Source organism: Pipistrellus kuhlii, unplaced genomic scaffold, assembly GCF_014108245.1.
Source record: "Pipistrellus kuhlii isolate mPipKuh1 unplaced genomic scaffold, mPipKuh1.p scaffold_m20_p_155, whole genome shotgun sequence".
Lineage (NCBI taxonomy): Eukaryota > Metazoa > Chordata > Mammalia > Chiroptera > Vespertilionidae > Pipistrellus > Pipistrellus kuhlii.
The window spans coordinates 1-20,513 of record NW_023425466.1 but is presented as its reverse complement, the minus strand read 5'-3'; the positions used below and the strand labels follow the sequence as shown (position 1 = coordinate 20,513).

At 55.3% G+C, this 20,513-nt stretch overlaps 1 protein-coding gene across 1 annotated transcript; it reads right to left on the bottom strand.

Moving 5' to 3' along the window:
* Positions 1-99: 99 nt before the first annotated feature.
* OAS3 (2'-5'-oligoadenylate synthetase 3) lies at positions 100-20,507 on the bottom strand. The gene is made up of 16 exons (XM_036439456.2): positions 20,230-20,507; positions 19,063-19,345; positions 16,604-16,779; positions 15,139-15,374; positions 13,224-13,377; positions 12,398-12,739; positions 10,418-10,700; positions 8,233-8,408; positions 6,983-7,239; positions 6,121-6,265; positions 4,513-4,686; positions 3,733-4,018; positions 2,525-2,700; positions 1,961-2,199; positions 666-813; positions 100-458 (listed from the first exon to the last, which is right to left on the bottom strand). Exons 1-16 carry the CDS (start codon positions 20,434-20,436, stop codon positions 447-449), a joined length of 3,294 nt encoding a protein of 1,097 aa, XP_036295349.1. The 5' UTR covers positions 20,437-20,507; the 3' UTR covers positions 100-446.
* Between the last annotated feature and the right edge of the window lie 6 nt (positions 20,508-20,513).

The following is a 20,513-nucleotide window of genomic DNA, read 5'->3' as shown; positions in this document are numbered from 1 at the left end:
GGCAGCTGATGTTTCTAACTCTCTAACCCTCTCCCTTCCTCCCTGAAAAATTTTAATAAAATATAATTAAAAAGAAAAAGACCACCAGAATAAAACTCAACCATCCCTGTGAAAAGTTCTTAGATTAGGGAAGGAGGAGCAGCCACTGGGAGGTCAGAGATGACCGTCAGAAGGAAGGATGGGAGCTGGTGTGGATGGGTAGAAAGAATCGGGGAGGAGGAGGACATTCTCGGTGGGGCAGATGCAGCTGAGACCAGAGGGTCACCAGGGTGTTGAAGAAGCTGGAAACCCAGAAAGTGCCCACCCATGCAGGCTGCACTCCAACACACACACACACACACACACACACACACACACACACACATCTGGCATGTGACCCTGAGTCTCCCCATGTGGAGGGTTGGTGTCCATCTGTCCATCTGGCAGGACCACTGATTTACTGGGCTTCACACAGCAGCCTGGGGAAGATGATAGAATATGCTGGTTACTTCCAACCTTCCTAGAAAAGCTGAGAGAATGCAAATAGATAGGACCTGGAGGCATGGGGGCACATCTGGGCCATGACGGGGCTCTGCCCCTTTGGGAGGAATCATGCCACTCCCCCCCGATCACAATGCCCCTCCCCCCCCACCAAGATGCTCCCTGCTGTACCACAGGTCTCTCACCCTCACTGGCCATGGCTGGATGGGGGTGCCATCTCTGTCTATGCAGCACAGGGAGGATATGCAGGCTGCAGCTTCCTTGGCCAGCAGGTCCCAGCGGGCATTCGGGCCGAGGTTGCCTGTCGGGTCTGCCGGATCCAGGATGATGGGCCTGCAATTCCCATCCTAGGTCAGTCCTCTTCCTGGCAAACATCTGGGTATCTACCTCTGGGACTGCTTGAACTATTCTCCCGCTCACCCAACACTTTGCAGGGGGCAGGGGCAGGGGCAGGGCCCGGAGACTCCTCTGGGCTCCAGGCACACACTTGAGGGCAGGATGGAGAAGCTACACAGAAGCCCCTTCTGCCTTCTGAATCCAGGACAGACATTACTAATCAACCATAGAGCCCAGGCCATGCTTGCCCCACCTGCTTGTAAAGCAGGCATTGTTAATCGACCACAGCACTGGTTCCATCCCTCTCCCCTATCCATGGCCATGAACTGATGAGATCACTCTTTTCAGTGGAGCTCACTCACACCCTCAGGGTCTTTATCCACACATCTCTCTACGTAGTCATTACCCACGGACCGGGAATACATCACAATGTTGTGAAAGCATTTTTGTCATCTCTGTAGCATTTCAGAGGCTGGCAAAACCCCACAGTATGGGGCAGCTCATGTTACCTGGTGGTTCACAGGCAGGAGGGGCCCGATTTAGCAAACACATAGAGAAGTTGCCCAGTTAAATTTGAGCTCCAGATAAACAATGAATACAGGTGTTTTTGTTTGTTCGTTTTATAAAAATTTAAATACGTTTTTATTGATCTCAGAGAGGAAGGGAGTGGGAGAGAGAGAGAGAGAGATCAAAACATCAAGGATGAGAGAGACTCATCGGTAGGCTGCCTGCTGCACCCCCAACCTGGGGATTGAGCCCGCAACCCAGGCAGGTGCCCTAACTGGGAATCCAACTTCTTGGTTCATAGGTCGATGCTCAACCACTGAGCCTCTTCGCTAGGCAAGGGTGTTGGTTTTTTAAAACATACGTATATCCTGATGACTACATGGGATATTCTTACACTAAAAAGCTCTTCATTGTTTATCTGAAATTCAAACTTAACGTGGAGTCCTGCATGTCACCGGCACCCCTGTTCCCCGGCGACCAGGAAGCTGACTGCGGCCCCGCTGCTGAGGCCACACTTCCGGGAAGGAGCTCAGTCCCAGGCAGCGGGTTTCCGTCTCTGCTCCATGCCCTCCCCTCGGGAGGCGGGGAGAGAGGTGGCCTTGGACCAGGGACTCTGGGACGCGGGGTGGGTCCGAACCTGGGCTTCCGAAGCTGCTGCTCCAGGAAGTCTCGGATGGTCTCGTCCTCGCGGCTGTAGTTGACGGTCCAGTAGACGCAGAGCTGGCGGTACTGGGTGACCAGCTCCAGGACGGTGCGAAAGCCCTCAGCCATGCTGAACTGGGGGTCCCGCCCGCCCTGCTCCCAGGCGTACACCGCCAGGAGCTCCAGCCCGTGCTGGGGGGGCAGCGCACCCTTTCCCTTGGGCATCTTGGTGCACTAAGAAAGGAGGAGGAGACGACGAACCCGTCCATCCTGCGGCCAAGAGGAGCCGGCAAATCCACCCCAAACACGGACAGAGCCCCTCCATGCCAGGTGCCCTCCCTTGCACCATTCCACCAACTCCTGGGATGCAGGAATGCCAGCCCCATTTCACAGGTAAGAAAACTGAGGTCCCACCACTGGGACAAATCTCCACTGGCGCAGGGCTCCGGTCAGGGCTGGGCCTGCCTTCTCCCGGGAAACAGCTCCAGATGCAGAGCCCAGGGGGCGGGGGTGGGGGGGGTGGGGAGGGGGTGAGGAAGGAGGTGTCCGTGTGCCGAACCTGCCGGTACCAGTGCTTCACCAGGCGGATCAGGCTCTTGAGCTTGGTGGGGCGGGAGACAACAAAGTCGCGCTGCAGCTCGGTGAAGCAGCAGGAGTACTCGCCGGGGCTGCTGTAGCTGCGGATGAGGTCCACATAGACGTGCGCCGGGGGCCTGGAGCCGGGGACCAGCTGGCCTGGAGGCGGGGAGAAGGTCACCCCCACCTTGTTTCGGGGAAACACAGGTGCAGCGGACCCAGGGCTGAACCCTGGTGAGGATCTGACTCCTGTGTGTGTGCTTATTACCACTCCCCTGCAAAGGGTCTGGAGAAGGGGACCCTGTGCTGGCTTCTAGTCCCACCAACATGCTGGGTGACCTTGACCTCGACCTTGTGCCCCAGTGTCTTCATTCTAAGTGTCTCAGTGCATCCCCAGCTTCGAATATCTGTGCGCCCCCTCCCCCACCTGCCACAGACCCATGCGATCAGTTCAACCCACAAGTGCACCTACTGTGTGCCCACACCCCACCTGCTTACCCACCGTGAAGGAAGGCTCTGCTCGGGGCTCACCCCCCTCCACCGACGCTCGGACCCTAACCAGGGAGAGGCCCGGGGGACAGAATCATAGGCGAGAGCTGGTGTCACCCAGTCCCAGGGCACTGGGAGGCATTTCCTGGAATCCCCGCTCTTGCTCTCTGAACTAAGGAACGGAACAGACTCAGAGACGTTTCCGGACCAATCTCTCCCTGGCTACTTGTTTTGCGAAATGCAGGCACCGTCTACATTGAGATGTGGGGGTGGGAGGGGGGAAAGGGGGGTTCTCACTCTGCACACTCTGCTATCCAGACACGGAACTGAATAGATACAAAGCGATTTGCTCCTGTTTTGTTCAGGGATTTCCCCGCTCTGTGCCTGGAAGTGTGCTGGGCACACAGTAGGTGCGCTTATGGATTGGACTGATCGGATGGGTCTGTGGCAGGTGGGGGAGGGGGCGCACAGATATTCAAAGCTGGGGATGCACTGAGACACTTCGATGAGGACACGGGGGCTCAAGGTCGAGGTCAAGGTCACCCAGCACGTTGGTGGGACTAGAAGCCAGCGCGGGGTCCCCTTCTCCAGACCCTTTGCAGGGAAGTGGTGATACACACACACACACACCGACAGTGCCTACCACCGAGCGGGAGCCCACCCTCCACCTCTCCCTTCTGGGGACTGTGCCCGGCCCCTCACCGAGGGCGTCGAAGGTGGGCAGCACGTCGAAGTCCACACTCTGGTCCCGCATCGTCTGGGACGCCAGTGAGAAGCTCAGCACGCGGGGGTTCTCCCACTTGGGGATCTCGAAGGTGACCTCGAACCGCCGCGCCCGCTTGCACGCCTCCAGCTGGGCCCGGATCTCCGAGACGACCTCAGCCCGTGTGTTCCCCTGCTCGGCGAACTGGCGGAAGCAGCTGAGGAACACCACCAGGTCGGCGTCGGAGCGGCCTTGCAGCGCCGTGCCCTTAGCCGAGGAGCCGCCCTGGGGGGACAAGGCAGGCGGCCTGAGCCCGGAAGGACATCATAAGGCCAATGAGACTCAACCCCAAGACTTCATTGAAGTTAGAGAAAAGGGAATTCCCCTTTTACGAAGAGATGCCAACGACCATCCCATGGACAGGCCCCACCCAAGCAGCAGCAGGTAGGGCCCAGAGCTAGGAAGAGAAGCCGAGTCCTGAGGAGCCGGCATGGGCTCCTGGATCCAGCTGTGCCTGAAGGCAGCCTCTTCCAGGGCCGTCCATTCACATCAGCCAACACTTGCTTTGTTGCTTCTCTTGAGCTGGCCGCCGTGAGCAACCCAGAGAAACCTCGTGGGCCTCTATGGGCCCTCCCTCGGCCATCTGTCTGTGACCTTGTCCCACATTCTCTTCTATGCCTGGCCTTGTGCTGCAGAGCCCACAGAAGTGGGTCCGGCCTGGCCCGGGCCCACACGAGACCACCGGCCTGCAGCCCGGGCCCACACCCCCTGGCGCTCACCTTGACCACCTTGAGCACTTTGATGGGAGAGTCCCGGAAGCAGTTTTCCCTCAGGAAGGAGCAGATGGTGTCCACCGCCTTGTTCACCTGGTCCAGGAACTGGCGGTTGGGCTGGAGAAGATCAGCGATGAACTTGTCCAGGTCCCTGGCTGGGGTCTGGCAAAGGAGCGCGGGCTGCAGAGAGAACAGGTGGAGAAGGGTCGCCTGTGCACGCCCAGGCCCCGCCCCTTGGCTTCCCATGAGAACAAGATTCCCATGATCCCCTGTGGCTCTTTTCCTTCTCAACTGGCTGTCCGCTGGCAGCATCAGAGGGACCAGAGTTCAAGTTCTGGTTCTACCACCACCACACAGCCTCAGGTTCTCCATCTTTTTTTTTTTTTTTAAATGTATTTTTATTGATTTCAGAAGAGGAAGGGGGGGGGGGAGAGAGAGAGAGAGAGAGAGAGAGAGAGAGAGAGAGAGAGAGAGAGAATCATCAAGGATGAGAGAGAGCCAAAACTGGTTTGGCTCAGTGGATAGAGTGCCAACCTGCGGACTGAAAGGTCCCAGGTTCAATTCCAGTCAAAGGCATGTACATTGGCTGTGAGTACATCCCCAGTGGGGGCTGTGCAGGAGGCAGCTGGTCGATGACTCTCTCTCATCAATGTTTCTAACTATCTCTCTCCCTTCCTCTCTGTAAAAAAAAAAATCAATAAAATATATTTCTTTAAAAAAGGATGAGAGAGCCGAAACCGGTTTGGCTCAGTGGATAAAATGTGGGCCTGCAGACTGAAAGGTCCCAGGTTCGATTCCTTTCAAGGGCATGTAAATTGGTTGCAGGCACATCCCCAGTAGGGGGTGTGCAAGAGGCAGCTGGTCGATGTTTCTCTCTCATCGATGTTTCTAGCTCTCTATCCTTCTCCCTTCCTCTCTGTAAAATATCAATAAGATATATTAAAAAAAAATAGGATGAGAAAGAATCATTGATTAGCTGCCTCCTGCACACCCCATCCTGGGGATCAAGCCCACAACCTGGGCATGTGCCCTGACCGGGAATCGAACCGTGACCTCCTGGTTCATAGGTCAACACTCAACCACTGAGCCACACTGGCCGGGCTTCCCCATCTTTAAGTGGGGGCAAGAAGGTGGTCCATGCTTCACTGGGTTGCCTGGATGGTTAAGCACGGGTTATGAGATTCTGCAAAATAGCGAATGCGATGGCATTCTGTCCTTCGGGGAGCTGCCCGTGGCTACCGTGGTGAGTGGGGCTCCCCAGAAGCAGAGCTGAGGCGAGGGTTCCTGTGCCTGTGACTAACGGAGACGGGGCCAGCAGGCAGAAAGGGGCGAGGGGAGCAGGAGCTGGTGGGGAGGCTCAGCTGGAGAAGGCTTTTCCCGGAAGCCAGAGCGGGCCCTGGAGCAGCAATTGCATCACAGATTTGGTCCTGCCTGGCAACAGGGTGGGCCTCTATGCGCATGTCACCGAGCACCGGCTGGGATGACACAACCTTGGCCTTGGCTGTGAGCCGGCAGCAGCCAACGCTCCGAGCAACCGGGAGAGGGCACCGGCAGGGAAAGGGGATCTGGGATGCGGCACCGGCAGCGTCCTCCCCCTCGGGACCCACCTCTTACCATCACATCCCAGGGCTGCACGGGCGTCCCGTCGGCGCTCAGAAAGCAGGCCTGCGCCTCCAGGGCCGCCGCCTCCCGGGCCAGCAGCTCCCAGCTGCCCAGACCCACGTTCCAGGTGGGGTCGGCGGGGTCCAGGATCAGGGGCCTGGGGGCACAGTGGGCGAGAATCAGTGAAGGAGCAGGGGGTGGGGACATCGGGAAGGGGTGTGTGGTGGGGGGGGGGGCGGGGGAGGGAGAGAAGAATGTCAGCCCCTTAGGGCTGGTGCAATCTCGCCCACGCACAGCAGGGTCCCAGCGTGGCCACCTCGGTCCGGAAGCTATGGGGCGACCCCTTAGTTTGAGATGGCGATTGTCTTGTATTAATAAAACTGGTCCTGGCCAAAACTGGTTTGCAGCAGTGGATAGAGGGTCGGCCTGCGGACTGAGGGGTCCCGGGTTCGATTCCGGTCAAGGGCATGTACCTTGGTTGCACGCACATCCCCAGGGTGGGGGAGAGGGGTGCAGGAGGCGGCTGATCAATGATTCTCTCTCATCCATGTTTCTAACTCTCTATCCCTCTCTCTTCCTCTCTGTAAAAAACAACAACAACAACAAACACACAAAACCAATAAAAATATTTTAAAAAATTAAACAAAACTCTTCTAATGTTAACTTAAAAAAAATTTTTTTTAAATAAAAATAAAACGGGCCCAGGCTTCCTTTGAGGGTCATGTCTCCATGCTTCCTCAGCAGAGTCCAGGAGGATGCAGAGTGAGGATGGGGCTGGGGCACCCAAACCCCACCCGGGGCCCCTCCTGGCGGCAGGGACTCCAGGTGACAGCGGGGGAGGATGACAGGGCGGGAGAGGAGGTAGCGGTGTGACCTGGGCTTCCGAAGCTGGCCGAGGAGGTGCGTTCTGAGAGCCGGGTCCTCGGGGCTGTAGTTGACTGTCCAGAAGACACAGAGCTGCCGGTGCTGCTGGACCAGCCGCAGGACGGTCCGCAGGCCCTCGGCCGTGGGGAAGCGGTCCTTCCCGCAGCCCTGCTCCCAGGCGAAGACCGTCAGCAGCTCCAGGGCGTAGGCCGGGGGCAGGGCGGCGCGGGCGGGCCCTTCTCCTTTGTTCCGGGCGGTGGCAGCAACCTATGCCCCCCCCACCCCCCCAAATTCAAGACTCAGTGGAGGGAGCGCTTCCTGTCTGCGGAGCACGGCCCTCCTTGGAGAAGGAGGGGGACAGAAAAAACACAGCACAGACCACAGAGAGAACAGAGCCTTGGGGGTGGCCTGGCACACCCTTCTAGTTTTGCAGGAGAATAAACGCAGGGCCAGAGCGGGGGCAGTGACTTGTCCAAGGTCACAGAGAAGGTCAGACTTGGTCTGTGCCTATAGTCTATCTCACAGGAGCGGGGTCTGCAACATAGTCATGTTGGCATTTCTTTCTTTTTCTTTTCTTAAAAAAAAAAATATTTTATTGATTTTTTTTACAGAGAGGAAGAGAGAGGAATAGAGAGTTAGAAACATCAATGAGAGAGAATCATCGATCAGCTGCCTCTTGCACAACCCCCACCGGGGATGTGCCCGCAACCAAGGCACATGCCCTTGACCGGAATCGAACCTGGGACCCTTCGGTCCACAGGTCAACCAACCCTCCATCCACTGAGCCAAACCGGTTTTGGCTGTCATCTTGGCATTTCAATACTCATAATACGTTAGTAATAGCGGGCGGTCAGGAGATGCCGGTTGAATAAGAGAGTTGGTACTGAGAGAGTATTTGCTGAGGGGGCTCAGAAGGATGCTCAGGAGTTAGCGTGCCTCATACAGGGGATGGTGATGGAGGAACAGCATAAGCAAGGGCTTGAAGGTGAGAAGTGACAGGGAAAACATTAGCCCTGTGAGGAGAGAAGGCTGGAGAGCGGCGGGGAACCCAGTCACAAGAGGATGTGGGGGCCGGATGGAGAAGATTCTCACTCAGCCAGGGGCTCTTAGAGCATGGGGGGTGGAGGACACAGTCCTTCTGGTTGGGGTGGCCCACAAAACGCAAAGGAGGGCGCTGTGCCGGGGACGAGCGGATTGGCCGAGGCGGTTGCCATGACAGCGGCTGTTTTCTGGGAGGAGCGAGGGGCACAGAGGCCTCACCTGGCGGTGCCAGTGCTTCACCAGCAGGATCAGGTTCTTCAGCTTGGCTGGCCGCGAGTTCATGAAGCTCCTCCTCAGCTCCGCGAAGCAGGCTGCATGCTCCCCGTCCCGGCAGCCGCTGTCCAGGAGAGCCCGGTAGATCTTGGGGTCCGGTTTGGTGCCGGCGCTGAGCTGCCCTGAGGATGTTGGCAAGATGCTGAGGATGCATTTCTAACGGAAGCCAGCGGCATTTCCCTACCCGGCCGCTCACCTGCCTCCAATAGTTAAACATTAATTATATTATAAACGCTGCGGTCAGTGACACACCATCGAGAGCACAGAATAACCACCAGAACTTCTAGAACTTATGGACGTGGAAAACAAAGTCTCTGGGGTTTTTAAAAAAAGTAAGCTGAGGCAGCAGATCAGACACATTTGAAGAAAGTAAACTGGAAGGTATGTTTGAGCAATGGAGCAGCAGGCAGCAGCTGAGAGATGGGGAAATGAGAGCGATGAGACGTGGAGGTTGGAGTGAGACACCATTCAAGAGTTCCAGAAGTCGAGAAGGGAGGAATCAGAGGAGAAGCAATATTTGAAGAGCTACTGGGAGGCATTTTCCCAAAACTAAAGGAAGAAGGGAGTCCTCAGATTCAGTCAGCACAAATCCCACATAGAATAATTAAAAAGAAATCAATACACAAACATCAGAGCCTGAAGGACTCTGTGGACTAAGAAAAGTCTTAAAAGCTACCGAAAAGGAAACACACACACACACACACACACACACACACATACACACACACACACACACACCAACAAAGAAGTAAACAGCAGACTTCTCATCAACAACTATGAAGGTCAGAAGACAGTAGAAACTGAGAAAAACAAATGTCAAACATTCCCTCCAAGAGGGAGGTGAGACAGGTTTTTTAGACAAAGTCTGTGAAAATTTATCACTTATACACAACTTCTGAAAAAGTACTACAGAATGTATTTCTGTAACCAGGAAATGAATCCAGAGGAAGAACTGGAAATTAAGAAGCATTAGTGGGGGGGGGGGGGGGGGGGGAGGAGGAAATATTTCTAATTATGTTCAGAGGTTTTAATTTACACAGGTATAAAAACAAAAGCAAGGAAGATAATCTTTCTTATTGTGAGTGTCTTGTATGTTAGTTCTAATAGATTGCTAACCCCTTCAAAATGATCCTATTATTACTGTGTGCTCCATTTTTGTCTTCTAGTTTTACATTACTTATAACAGGCACAATTAAAATCTAATAGCATATTCTTACAAATAAAAAAGGAAAAAGGTATTTCAGGAAAACACTGCCAAGATCAGTGCAGCTCTATTAATGTCAGATAAAAGGCTTTAAGGCAAGTTTATATGTGTTTCGACATAATGAGGATTATTACTTGATGATAAAAGGAACAATCCAATAAAATATAATTATATCCTTACATGTTCCTTAATAACATCGCCTCAAAATATTAAAATCAAAACTTTCCAGAATTACAAGGAGAAACTGACAAATCTCTACCCCGAGCAGGAGATTCTGGGAGCCCATTCATAAACTGGAGGACAAAATAAGGAAAAAGAAGGGTTTGTACAAAGACCCTAAGCTAACCCTAAAGGATCTGTACAGGAGCCTGCATTCCCCAATGGGGAGCATGCATTCTTTTGGGGGGTATATTTTCTGACTACAATTAAAAATAGAAAAAGAGCCCAGTGTTGCTCAGAGGTTGAGCAGCGACCTATGAACCAGGAGGTCACGGTTCAATTCCCGGTGGTGGATTCTATTCCCAGACAAGGGCACATAGTGGGGCTGCAGGTCTGATCACCTGCCCAGGCACTTGCGAAAGGCAATCAATCGATGTGTTTCTCTCACACTGATGTTTCTCTTTCTGTCTCCTGCCCCACCCCTTCTTCCATTCTCTCTAAAAATCAATTGATGAGAGAGAAACAACAACCAGCTGCCTCCTGCACACCCTCTCCTGGGGATGTGCCCACAACCCATGTACATGCCGTTGGCCGGAATCGAACTTGGGACCCTTCAGCACTACATAGTGATGAGTTGAGGATCATGACTGTAGGGATTGCACAGTAGCCCCAGTGCTCGGTGAGGTAGGGGAATTAGCCAGCGAGAGGATTGCGAGAGCCCGTGAGACGTTCCCTGACTCCCCCAGGCCCAGGCCGAGCACCCCTCACCCACGGCATCAAAGACAGGCAGCAGGCTCACGTCCGTCCAGCTGGCCAGGGCCGGGGCCATCAGCCGGAACCGCAGCGCCTGGGCCATGGTCTGCTCCGGGAAGCTCAGGGTCAGGCCGGGGACCGGATCCCGCCCCCAGGATTCCAGCCTGTGCCGCATGTCCGTGAGGATCTCCGCCCGCCGCGGCCCCTGGTCCCGGTAGCCCTCGAGGCAGTTGAGGAAGATGACGAGCTCAGCATCACAGCCTCCCTTGAGGTCTGTGCCCCGGCCGAGGGAGCCCCCCTGCAGAGAAAAGAGGGGTCTCAGACTCATGACTCGGTTTAAACTCAGACTGGGACTCCTCCCCCAGCCCCAACCCCCCTCCACCCCCCCCCACCCCCCCCGTCCCACTCCCAGCTGCAGCCCTGGAACTCCTGGCTCCCTGATGCTGGCTCTTGGGGCACCGTGACAGAGGCAGGCTGTGACCTCTGACCCCTCAGAAGCTGGCAGGGCCAGGTCATGTCTGACTATCTGAAGGCTCTGCCTTCTCTAGACCACGAAGTGAGTGCAAAGTCAGACAGCGTGCAGCGGCAGATAACGGGACAGCTGGGTGGAGAGGGCAGGGGTCAAAGGTTCCAGCAGAACATCTGCAGCTCCTGCGGACTGCACATCTGTCTCCCAGGTTGCTAATTGGGGTCCAGGCCCGATAAGGGTCTGCAGATGTTCTTGGCCTGCTTCAAGCAATCATTCATTCATTCATGCATGCATGCATGCATTCAATGGATATTTACTGAGCAATTGCATATATGGGTATGCGAGTGGATTATATTACTTGTTTTCTTGGAACTTATATTGTACCAGGAGGAGAGGGAGGGGGAGGCAGGGACAGTCAGCAAACCGTCCCCTCCCTCTCCCCCCAAAATAAAAAGCCTTAAGTGCTGTGTAGAGGCCAATAAAAAGGGGCCTGGCGGGGAGTGAAGGTTATGATTGTGAATGAGCAGTCAGGCTCCTTGAGAAGGGGACTTGGATCACAGACTTAAAGGAGGGAAGGGACTAGCCGGTGTGGCTCAGTGGTTGAGTGCCGGCCTATGAACCAGGAGGTCACTGGTTCAGGGCACATGCCCAGGTTTGCAGGCCCGATCCCCAGTGTGGGGCGTGCAGGAGGCAGCTGATGAATGACTTTGATCATTGAGGTTTCTATCTCTCTGTTCCTCTCCCTTCCTCTCTGAAATCAATCACACACACACGCATACACACACACACACACACACACACACACACACACACAAGAGATAGAGACCCAAGTGGATGGAGGAAGAACATTCGAGAAAGAGAAAACAGCCAGTGGGGAGGTGTGCCTGGGAGTCAGCATGGAGTGAGGGGCAGAGAGAGACCAGGGCCAGACCCCACAAGCCTGAGGCCACTGTCCTCTGTGAATCCTTGGAGAATTTTGTGGAGAGAAGGGAAGTGATCTCATTATGGTAATAGTGGTTAAAATAAAACTACCATGAAAAAAAAAAGCAGCTGGCTTTTATACTAGCACTAGAGGCCCAATGCATGAAGATTTGTGCAAGAATGGGCTTCCTTCCTCTGGCTGCTGGCACCACCTTCCCTCCAGCCAGAGCTGCCTTTCTGCCTTCTCTCGCTGCCCAGAAGCCCTGAGCCGCTGGGGCAGTGCGGAACTCAAGCGTCCCACCCCTGGCTGCTCAGTGCCGGTGTATGCAAATTAACCCGCCATCTTTGTTGGGTTAATTTGCATACTCACTCTCGATTGGCTGGTGGGCGACGCAAAGGTACAGTCAATTTGCATCTTTCTTTTTTATTAGTGTAGATATATAACTCTCCCCCAGCAAACTGCTCTCCCTGATGTCCACTTCCTCTGTCCTCCCTCAGTTGTGTCTCTGTGACTTCTTCCTGTCCCCACGGAGGTCTCCCCTGCCTATCCCCCACAGTCCTCCCCCTCCAATCGGGTCCCATTGGTGTCTTCACCTGCCGCTCACCTTGCCGACTCTCGAGGCCTTGTGGACACAGTTCTCCCGGAGGCGGCTCAGGATGCCGTCGACGGCCTTGCTCACCTGCCTCTGGAACTGGGGGTTGGGCTTGAGGTGGTCCTGGATGAAGCGGTCCAGCTCCTTGGTGGGGACCTGAGCCAGATCTGGGACCCCCTCCGGTATACAGGGGGCAGTGCCGTCCACCGAGGGGTCAGGAGCCGGGCATAAGGGCTGCCTGTTCCCTGCCTTCGAGCATCCAGCATCAGCACTGCTGCTGTCCTTGGGGGTCCCCTGGGCCAGGCCTCCTGGGATGGGCCGGTCCACACCTGAGTGCACGGTGAGTAGAAGGCCCTGGAAGGTTGGGGGAGGAGCTGTCTTACATGTGCGGGGTTCCACATTCCTCCTCTTGGCAGCCCCCGCCCCCACCTCAGTCAGGGTGACCGAGGCTCAGAGAGGGGACGGGAGAGATTGCCCATATGGTGCCTTGTACACATGAGACGAGGTGCCCTTAGGAAGGGGACACAGTATAAAAACCTCCCCCAGGGCAGGCCAGAGGGGGTCAATGAGGGGAAAGGGGGACCTATGTGATACTTTCAACAATAAAGATTTAATTAAAAAAATAAAACAAAACGGCCCCCCTGAGGTGGAACACTTGGTAAGCAGACAGTAACGACACAAAGATGGGTGATTAGACGGTGTCACACGCCCGCTGTTCCCACTTTTCAGCTCTGTTCCACACCCATGGCCTCCCGCGCACCGCACTGCAGATGCTCAGAAAACACGGGGCACACAAGCTGGGGGTAAATGCCACCCATCCCAGGAGCCCCTCACTCACCGGCACCTCCCAGGGCTGCACAGGGCCCCCTGCCGGCTGCAGGAAACACGGGCTGTCGTAGCAGGACGCTGCCTCTTGGGCCAGCAGGTCCCAGCGCCAGGCTGCCCCGCCCCCCACGTCCCACGTGGGGTCGGCCGGGTCCAGGATCACGGGCCTGCCAATCCACAGGGACGAGAAGGTTCTGGTTAGCAAGAGGGCCAGAGTCAGGGGCTCTGGAGTCGGGCTGACTGGTTCCGATCTCAACTCTGCTCCTCTCCCGCTGTGTGACCGGAGGCGGGTGGCTGGCCTATCTGCGCCTCAGTCTCCTCATCTGTGGAATGGAGACCGCAGCGATGCCCGAGCTGACGGGCTGCTGTGGGGACCGAGTGGGGGCGAGGGTCCTCAGCTCCACCTGCTCGATAGAGTTACAAGACACCGGGACCCAGTGTCTGCCCTGCGACGTGAGGCCGCGCCTCAGCCCTCTCTGTAAGACCCGAGAGTGGGATGGGAAACGCACGGCGATAAACTCACACCATGAAATGCTGCTCAGCAGTGGACAAGAAGGAGCCACCGCTACAGGCGACCGTACGGAGAATCTCAAAGACTTAATTCTGGGAGAGAGGAGGCCCCACAAAACCCCCGCTGTTTAGCCGGTGCGGCTCAGTGGATAGAGCGTCGGCCTGCGGACTGAAAGGTCCCCGGTTCGATTCTGGTCAAGGGAATGTACCTTGGTTGCGGGCGCATCCCCTGTGGGAGGTGTGCAGGAGGCCGCTGATCGATGTTTCTCTCTCTCTCTTTATTTTTATTAAATTATTATCTGTGTACATATTTTACCATTGCCCCCCCTCCCATACATACCCACCCTCCCCAGAATTTTGTGTCCATTGGTTGTACTTATATGCATGTATATAATAAGTCCTAATGTTTCTCTCTCATTGATGTTTCTAACTCTCTGTCCCTCTCTCTTCCTCTCTGCAAAAAAAAAAAAAAAAAAAAAAAATCAATAAAATATATATATATATATTTTAAAAGCCCATGCTGTGCGGCCCCACTGAAATGTGACTTAGCAGCACGGCTATACTGATCACAGTCAGGAGGGGGTTCCCCGTGGGAGGGGCACAGGGAAGCTCCCGGGTGCAGGGGTACGCTGTGACCTAATGGGGATTCCCGGGTGATCACGTCTTAGAAAGGCACCGCTGAGCCGCTCACACACAAAGTGGGCGGGACGCTTTAAAAACTGCCCCCGCTCGGCCAGCGAGGCTCAGCGGTTGAGCATCAACCTATGAACCAGGAGGTCACGGTTTGATTCCTGGTCAGGGCACAGGCCCGGGTTGTGGGCTTGATCCCAAGGGTGGGGCACACAGGAGGCAGCTGATCAATGATTCTCTCTCATCACTGATGTTTCTCTCTCATTCTGTCTCTCCCTCCCTCTCTGAAATCAATAAAAATATATTTACTGATGGATGTTTCTCGCCCATCGATGTTTCTAACTCTCTCTCACTTCCTCTTTGTAAAAAATCAATAAAATATATTTTTAAAAAAATAAAAAAATATATATTTAAAAAGAAACAACATCTCCTAAGCCAGTTGTCGGCCCCTTGAGTGTCCTAACTCCACTTCTTCAAAATAGTCTCGCCCAGGCTCTTCTGCGCATGGGCCGCGAAGTTTCAATCGCACTGTCCGTGCACGCCTGCACGTGGTGTTTTGTGGAAGAGCCACACTCAAGGGTCCAGAGAGCAGCCTGAGGCTCTCGAGCCGCTGTTTGCCAACCACTGTCTTAAGTGATCCTAATCTGCCCCTGGGGCTGGATGCGTGGTATGAGGAATGCCCTGGTAGCAGCTGGCTTTGATCCTCCTTAGACACGACCTGCTTTGTCACTGTTCATTCTCTCCCAGGCACAGGCACGGGAGAGTGGGTGCTGGGTCCGAGGAGGTACCTGGGTCCCTCCAGCTGACGCTGCAAGAACTTCTGAACCGCGGGGTCCTCGGCGCTGTAGTGGGTGGTCCAGAAGACACACAGGTGCCGGTGCCGCTGGATCAGGCCCAGCACGGTGCGGAGGCCCTGGGCCAGGCTGAAGGCCTCCTTCCCGCAGCCCTGCTCCCAGGCGAAGATGGTCAGCAGCTCCAGGGCGTAGGCCGGGGGCATCTCGTTCCGCCCCGCCCGAGGGCACACCTGTGAGAGGACAGGGCGGCTCAGGGGAGGACGGGGAGGGGGAGCTAGCTCTCTGGAGAATTCAGCAGGATCTCTCGGTCTCCGAGGTGGACACCAGCAGGCGGAGCCTGGGACGAGAAGCTGTGTGCGGAGCCTGTTCCAAAGGCTGCCTGGTGCTACCCCCTCCTCCCTCCCCGCCTGGGCTTCAGACATGTGCTTGGCTCATGTTGTGGGAGGGGGGGAAGGGAGAGGTACGAGATGCAAGCCTCCAGGAGGGGGGAGCAGCCAGGGAGAGGCCGGCAGGGAGTCTGAGACTGTTGTCCCCCAAAGAAAAGCACAGCGAGTCCCTGGCTGAGCAAGAAGGGGTCTCCAGGATCGCCTCCTTCCAGACCTGCTGAAGGAGGAGAAGGCCCAAGCCAAGGGTAGGCTCAGGGCATTCCTGAGGCTGTGGGGGAGGTGCACAGACTCCACACACTTCATTCTGTACATAAAACACCCCCGACAGTCTCAAAGCCCTAAAAATTAAAACATTTTTTTGGGTCCTAACCAGTTTGGCTCAGTGGATAGAGCATCAGCCTGTGGACTCAAGGGACCCAGGTTCGATTCCGGTCAAGGGCATGTACCTTTGTTGCAGGCACATCCCCAGTGGGGGGTGTGCAGGAGGCAGGTAATTGATGTTTCTCTGTCATCGATGTTTCTAACACTCTCTCTCTCTCTCTCTCTCTCTCTCTCTCTCTCTCTCTCTTTCCCTTCCTCTCTGTAAAAAAAAAAAAAATCAATAAAATATATTTAAAAAATTACATTTTTGGGGGGAGGGAACATGGGAGAATAATTTTAGAAAGTCCAAAGAGACAAAGACTTCTTAAATAAGACATCCGAAGCACACATCGCATAAGAAAGGGGCGGACACACCTGACTGCATGAAAACACAAACATTTTCTGTGTTAAAAGATCAATGAACAAAGTGAAAGTATTATATAAGCCACGGGTGGGGAGGATAGATTTGCACTGTGTTCACAAAATACAAACCAGCACCCACAATATATAAAGAGTGCTAACCAATCAATAACAAGAAGGCGGTTAGCTAACCCAGTGGAAAATAATGGGCAGATTATATGAACAGACAATTCCCAGAAAGAGAAACACGGATGGCTGCTAAACATAGGGAAACAGTCTCACCATCACGGAGGCACACATCCCATCGGTCACATGCCGGGGACCGCCCCCCCCCTACCCCCCAGAGGCCTCACCTGGCGGTGCCAGTGCTTCACCAGCAGGATCAGGTTCTTCAGCTTGGCTGGCCGCGTGTTCACGAAGTTCCTCTGCAGCTCTGCGAAGCAGGCCGCGTGCTCGCCCTTCTGGCAGCCACTGCTGAGGAGGCTGGCGTAGACCTCGGGCTTGGGTTTGACACTGGAGCTGAGCTGACCTGAGGAGGTGAGGGCCTGTGAGTGAGGAAGGATGCTGAGGACCCAGGATGAAGGTGCTGAGCTCAGCTGTGGGCGCTGGGGGAGAGCGAGGAGGATTTGAGGGGCGGGGTACCCTTGCCTGGGCACTGGAGGATGAGGCAGAGAGCCTGGGAGCCAGAGAGGAAAAAGCTCTGGACCAGAAGGGAGGGTTCCTGCTCCCAAATGGCCAGGCGCCCCCAGAGGTCGTCGGGAGAAGTGCAGCCTCATTCCCAGGCGAGCAGGCAAGAGGCTTCCTGCTGAGTCGGGAGTTCTATAACCTGGCAATGCTTCCCGCCCCGAGGCTGCCCGCAGGCCATACTAAAATACCACCGCACAGACCTGTAATTAACGGGTGCCCCGCGAGGAGGAAACGATGCCAGAGAAACACAAGGCAAGAGATTCTGATTCCTTAGCAGTAATTGCTAATGTTTTCTGAGCGCTTACCACGTGCCAGGCGCTGTGCTGCACGTTTCACACCAACCCCCTCAGTGTGTCCCCACTAAAAGCCGGCAGCTCTCCACCTCGTTTTATAGCCGTGGAAACTGAGGCACAGGGACATTCGGTGGTGAGGCGGCTGGAGACAGGATTGGAAGGCGGAGCCGGCTGATTCTACAGTAGATGCCCCGCTGTCCTGGGCCAGGCTGGGGGGGGGGGGGCGGGGAACATACCCTCCCCAGAACTCCCTAGGTCCCTGACGTCAATTACCTGCTGTGTGACTTCGGGTGAGTTACCGTGTGTCTCTGTGCCTCAGAGCCCCCACTGGTGAAATGGAAGCTGAGACAGGACAGACCTCAAAGGTTTGCTTGGAGGCGTGCACGAGACAAAGCATGTCACGTGCTTGGAATAGTGAGGCATTTCATAAGGAGTAGCTATTAGGATTAGTAACTAGGTGGGTATTTAGGTAAGGGAGAGTGTGGCTGTCTGCCAGATCAGCAGAACGCTGGATAAACTCCAGACAGCTATCTCCCAGAGCATCATGGGAAACGATGATGATGATGATGATGATAACAGAAATAACAATAAGAATAGAAATAAGAATAGTAAGCTCTCATATAGCCCTATCACATGCCAGGCACTGTACTAAGTTCATTACATGCATTCATGCATAAAGTCTTTCCAGAACAAACTATTATCCTATAATTATTATCTGCATTGCATAGACGCATATTATTATTATGATTATTTTTAAAATATATTTTATTGACTTTTTTACAGAGAGGAAGGGAGATAGGGAGTTAGAAACATCAATGAGAGAGAGACATTAACCAGCTGCCTCCTGCACACCCCCTACTAGGGATGTGCCCGCAACCAAGGTACATGCCCTTGACCGGAATCGAACCTGGGACCCTTAAGTCCACAGGCCAACGCTCTATCCACTGAGCCAAACCGGTTTGGGCGGCAGATGCATATTATTATATTAAATCAAGCATGGGTTTATGACAAAGGGGAGTGAAAAATCCCATTGATGCTTTTAAGATAACAGGTGAGATTTTGCAGGATTCTGGCCTGGTCCTCAGACCCCTGCTGCAGGCCTGTGTCCACCTGCCTTCTCCTGTGGGGTCTAGGGGAGGGCTCAGCTGCACTGCGCGAGGCAGTGGCGAAAGGAAACTCTCCCCAGTGGTTGGAGCAAGGACCACAGATGCCAGAGGAATGGGCCTTGTCTGGCCCAAACCCAGTACGCTTAGTCAAGACACGGAAGCCCATGCCCAGCCAGCATGGCTCCGTGGTTGAGCATCGACCCATCACGGTTTCATTCCTGGTCGGGCACATGCCTGGGTTGTGGGCTTGATCCCCAGTAGGTTGTGCAGCCGATCAATGATTCTCTCTCATCATCGATATTTCTCTCTCTCTCCCTCTCCCTTCCTCTCCGAAACCAATTTTAAAAATATACTTAAAAAAAGAAAAGAAAAGAAAGCCAAAACCGGTTTAGTTCAGTGATACAGCATTGGCTTGTGGACTGAAGGGTCCCGGGTTCGATTCCGGTCAAGGGCATGTACCTTGGTTTCAGGCACATCCCCAGGAGGGAATGTGCAGGAGGCAGCTGATCAATGTTTCTGACTCTCTATCTCGCTTCCTTCCTCTCTGAAAAAAAAAAAAAAAAAAAAAAAAAAAAAAAAAAAAAATCAATAAAATATATTTAAAAAAAGAAGAGAAAGAAACGGGAGCCCAGAGAGGGTGTCCCAGGTCACACAGTACATTGGTGGCAGGGATCACACTGTTAGCCCTGACTTACTCCTAACGACCTTGCCCCCGGGGTGTCTTACCCAGCGCGTCAAAGGCAGGCACCAAGCTCACGTCCATCCAGTTCTCAAGGTCTGCGGATGCCAGTCGGAACCGGAGGGCCCCGGGCGTGTCCTGTTCGAGAAACTCCAGGCTCAGCCCGGGGATCGGCTGCTGCCACCAGGACCCCAGCAGCGCCCGCATCTCGGCGAGTATCTCCATCCGCAGCGCCCGCTGGTCCTCGTAGCTCTTGAAGCAGTCGAGGAAGACGACGAGTTGGGAGTCACAGCCGCCCCGCAGAGCGGTGCCCCGGCCAGCGGAGCCTCCCTGGAGGAAAGCACAAGCCTCAGCATCCTGCACGCTCCCGCCCCAGTGCCCGGGGCTGGCGGGGTGAGTGAGGCAAGTGGGCTGGGTGAGGACTGTGGCCACCCCGCTCCCGGCTGCTCAGAGGCCTCTCGCACCTGCTGTCATCTCTCCCCTGGCAAACTCCAGGTGCCCCTCCATCCCACCCAGGTTTCCTGGATCCCCCCCCCCCCCCCGCCCCCGGCACCCCTGAGCTTGTCTTGGGGATACAGCAGGTGGCACCTGTCTCCTCCGCGAGTCTGCGGGCGTCCTGAGCTCAGAGTCAGCATGGCAAAAAGTGACCAGGCCTAAAAGTGACCCAGGCTCAGTTTCCCCACCCGCTAAACAGGGACCGTCATCTCCAGGAGACGGAATGGGGGGATTGCGGGGAGATAAGACAAGGAGGCAACGCTCATTGTTCCCCAGTGACTCCTCAGGAAAGGGGGCTGTGGCAGCGATTCTGGAGAGTTATCACAGATGCGTCCTCAGGGGCAGGCCTCAGTGAGATCCTGGTCTGTTTGGGTGCATGCAAGTGAAGAATGAATGAGTGAATGAATGAATGAATGTAGAAGAGGCAGCCCTTAGCAGCACAGATCCAGGAATCAGACTTCCTGCTTTGAAATCTGGCTGGACTGGATAGGTTGCTTTGGCTCTCTGTGCCTCGGTTTCCCCATCTGCCAAGGGGGGTGCATCGTACCTCGGGTGCAGAGGTGCTGTGTGCAGTAGTGCATGTTCAGGTGTGCTTTGGAAGTGTCACAATGAATGGAGAGGCGGAGAAAGCCCCGCCGTGTCCCCGTGCCCTGACTCACTGAGCCCAGCGTCCTCCGAGGGTGGTCCCCCGAGTTCGCCCCTGTCCCCCAAGACTCCACCTTGGCGATCTTCAGCACCCGCCAGGGCGGTGCAGCGGCTCCGAATCCGGGTCCGGGGCGGCCCCCGCGCTCTCTCAGGGCGGCTGCCAGGGCGCCCAGGGCGCGCCGCGCGGCGCCCACGAACCCGGGGGGCGGCTGCAGGCGGCGGGCCACCAGGCTGTCCAGCGCGGCGGCGGGGGTGCGGCACACGTCCACGTCCACGTCCATGGCCCGGGGCGCAGGGTGCAGGATGCAGGGTGTAGGGTGCAGGGCTCTGTGCCGGGGGCGCGGCTCCACAGCGCTCC

Excerpts from the sequence above, each read along its gene's own strand:
- OAS3 (XM_036439456.2), bottom strand. The coding sequence starts at position 20,436 with ATGGACGTGGACGTGGACGTGTGCCGCACCCCCGCCGCCGCGCTGGAC. Across the intron at positions 4,687-6,120 it reads TGCAGCCCTGGGATGTGATG|CCCGCGCTCCTTTGCCAGAC; the intron begins GTAAGAGGTGGG and ends TTCTCTCTGCAG. Across the intron at positions 2,200-2,524 it reads TGAAGCACTGGTACCGGCAG|TGCACCAAGATGCCCAAGGG; the intron begins GTTCGGCACACG and ends CTCCTTTCTTAG.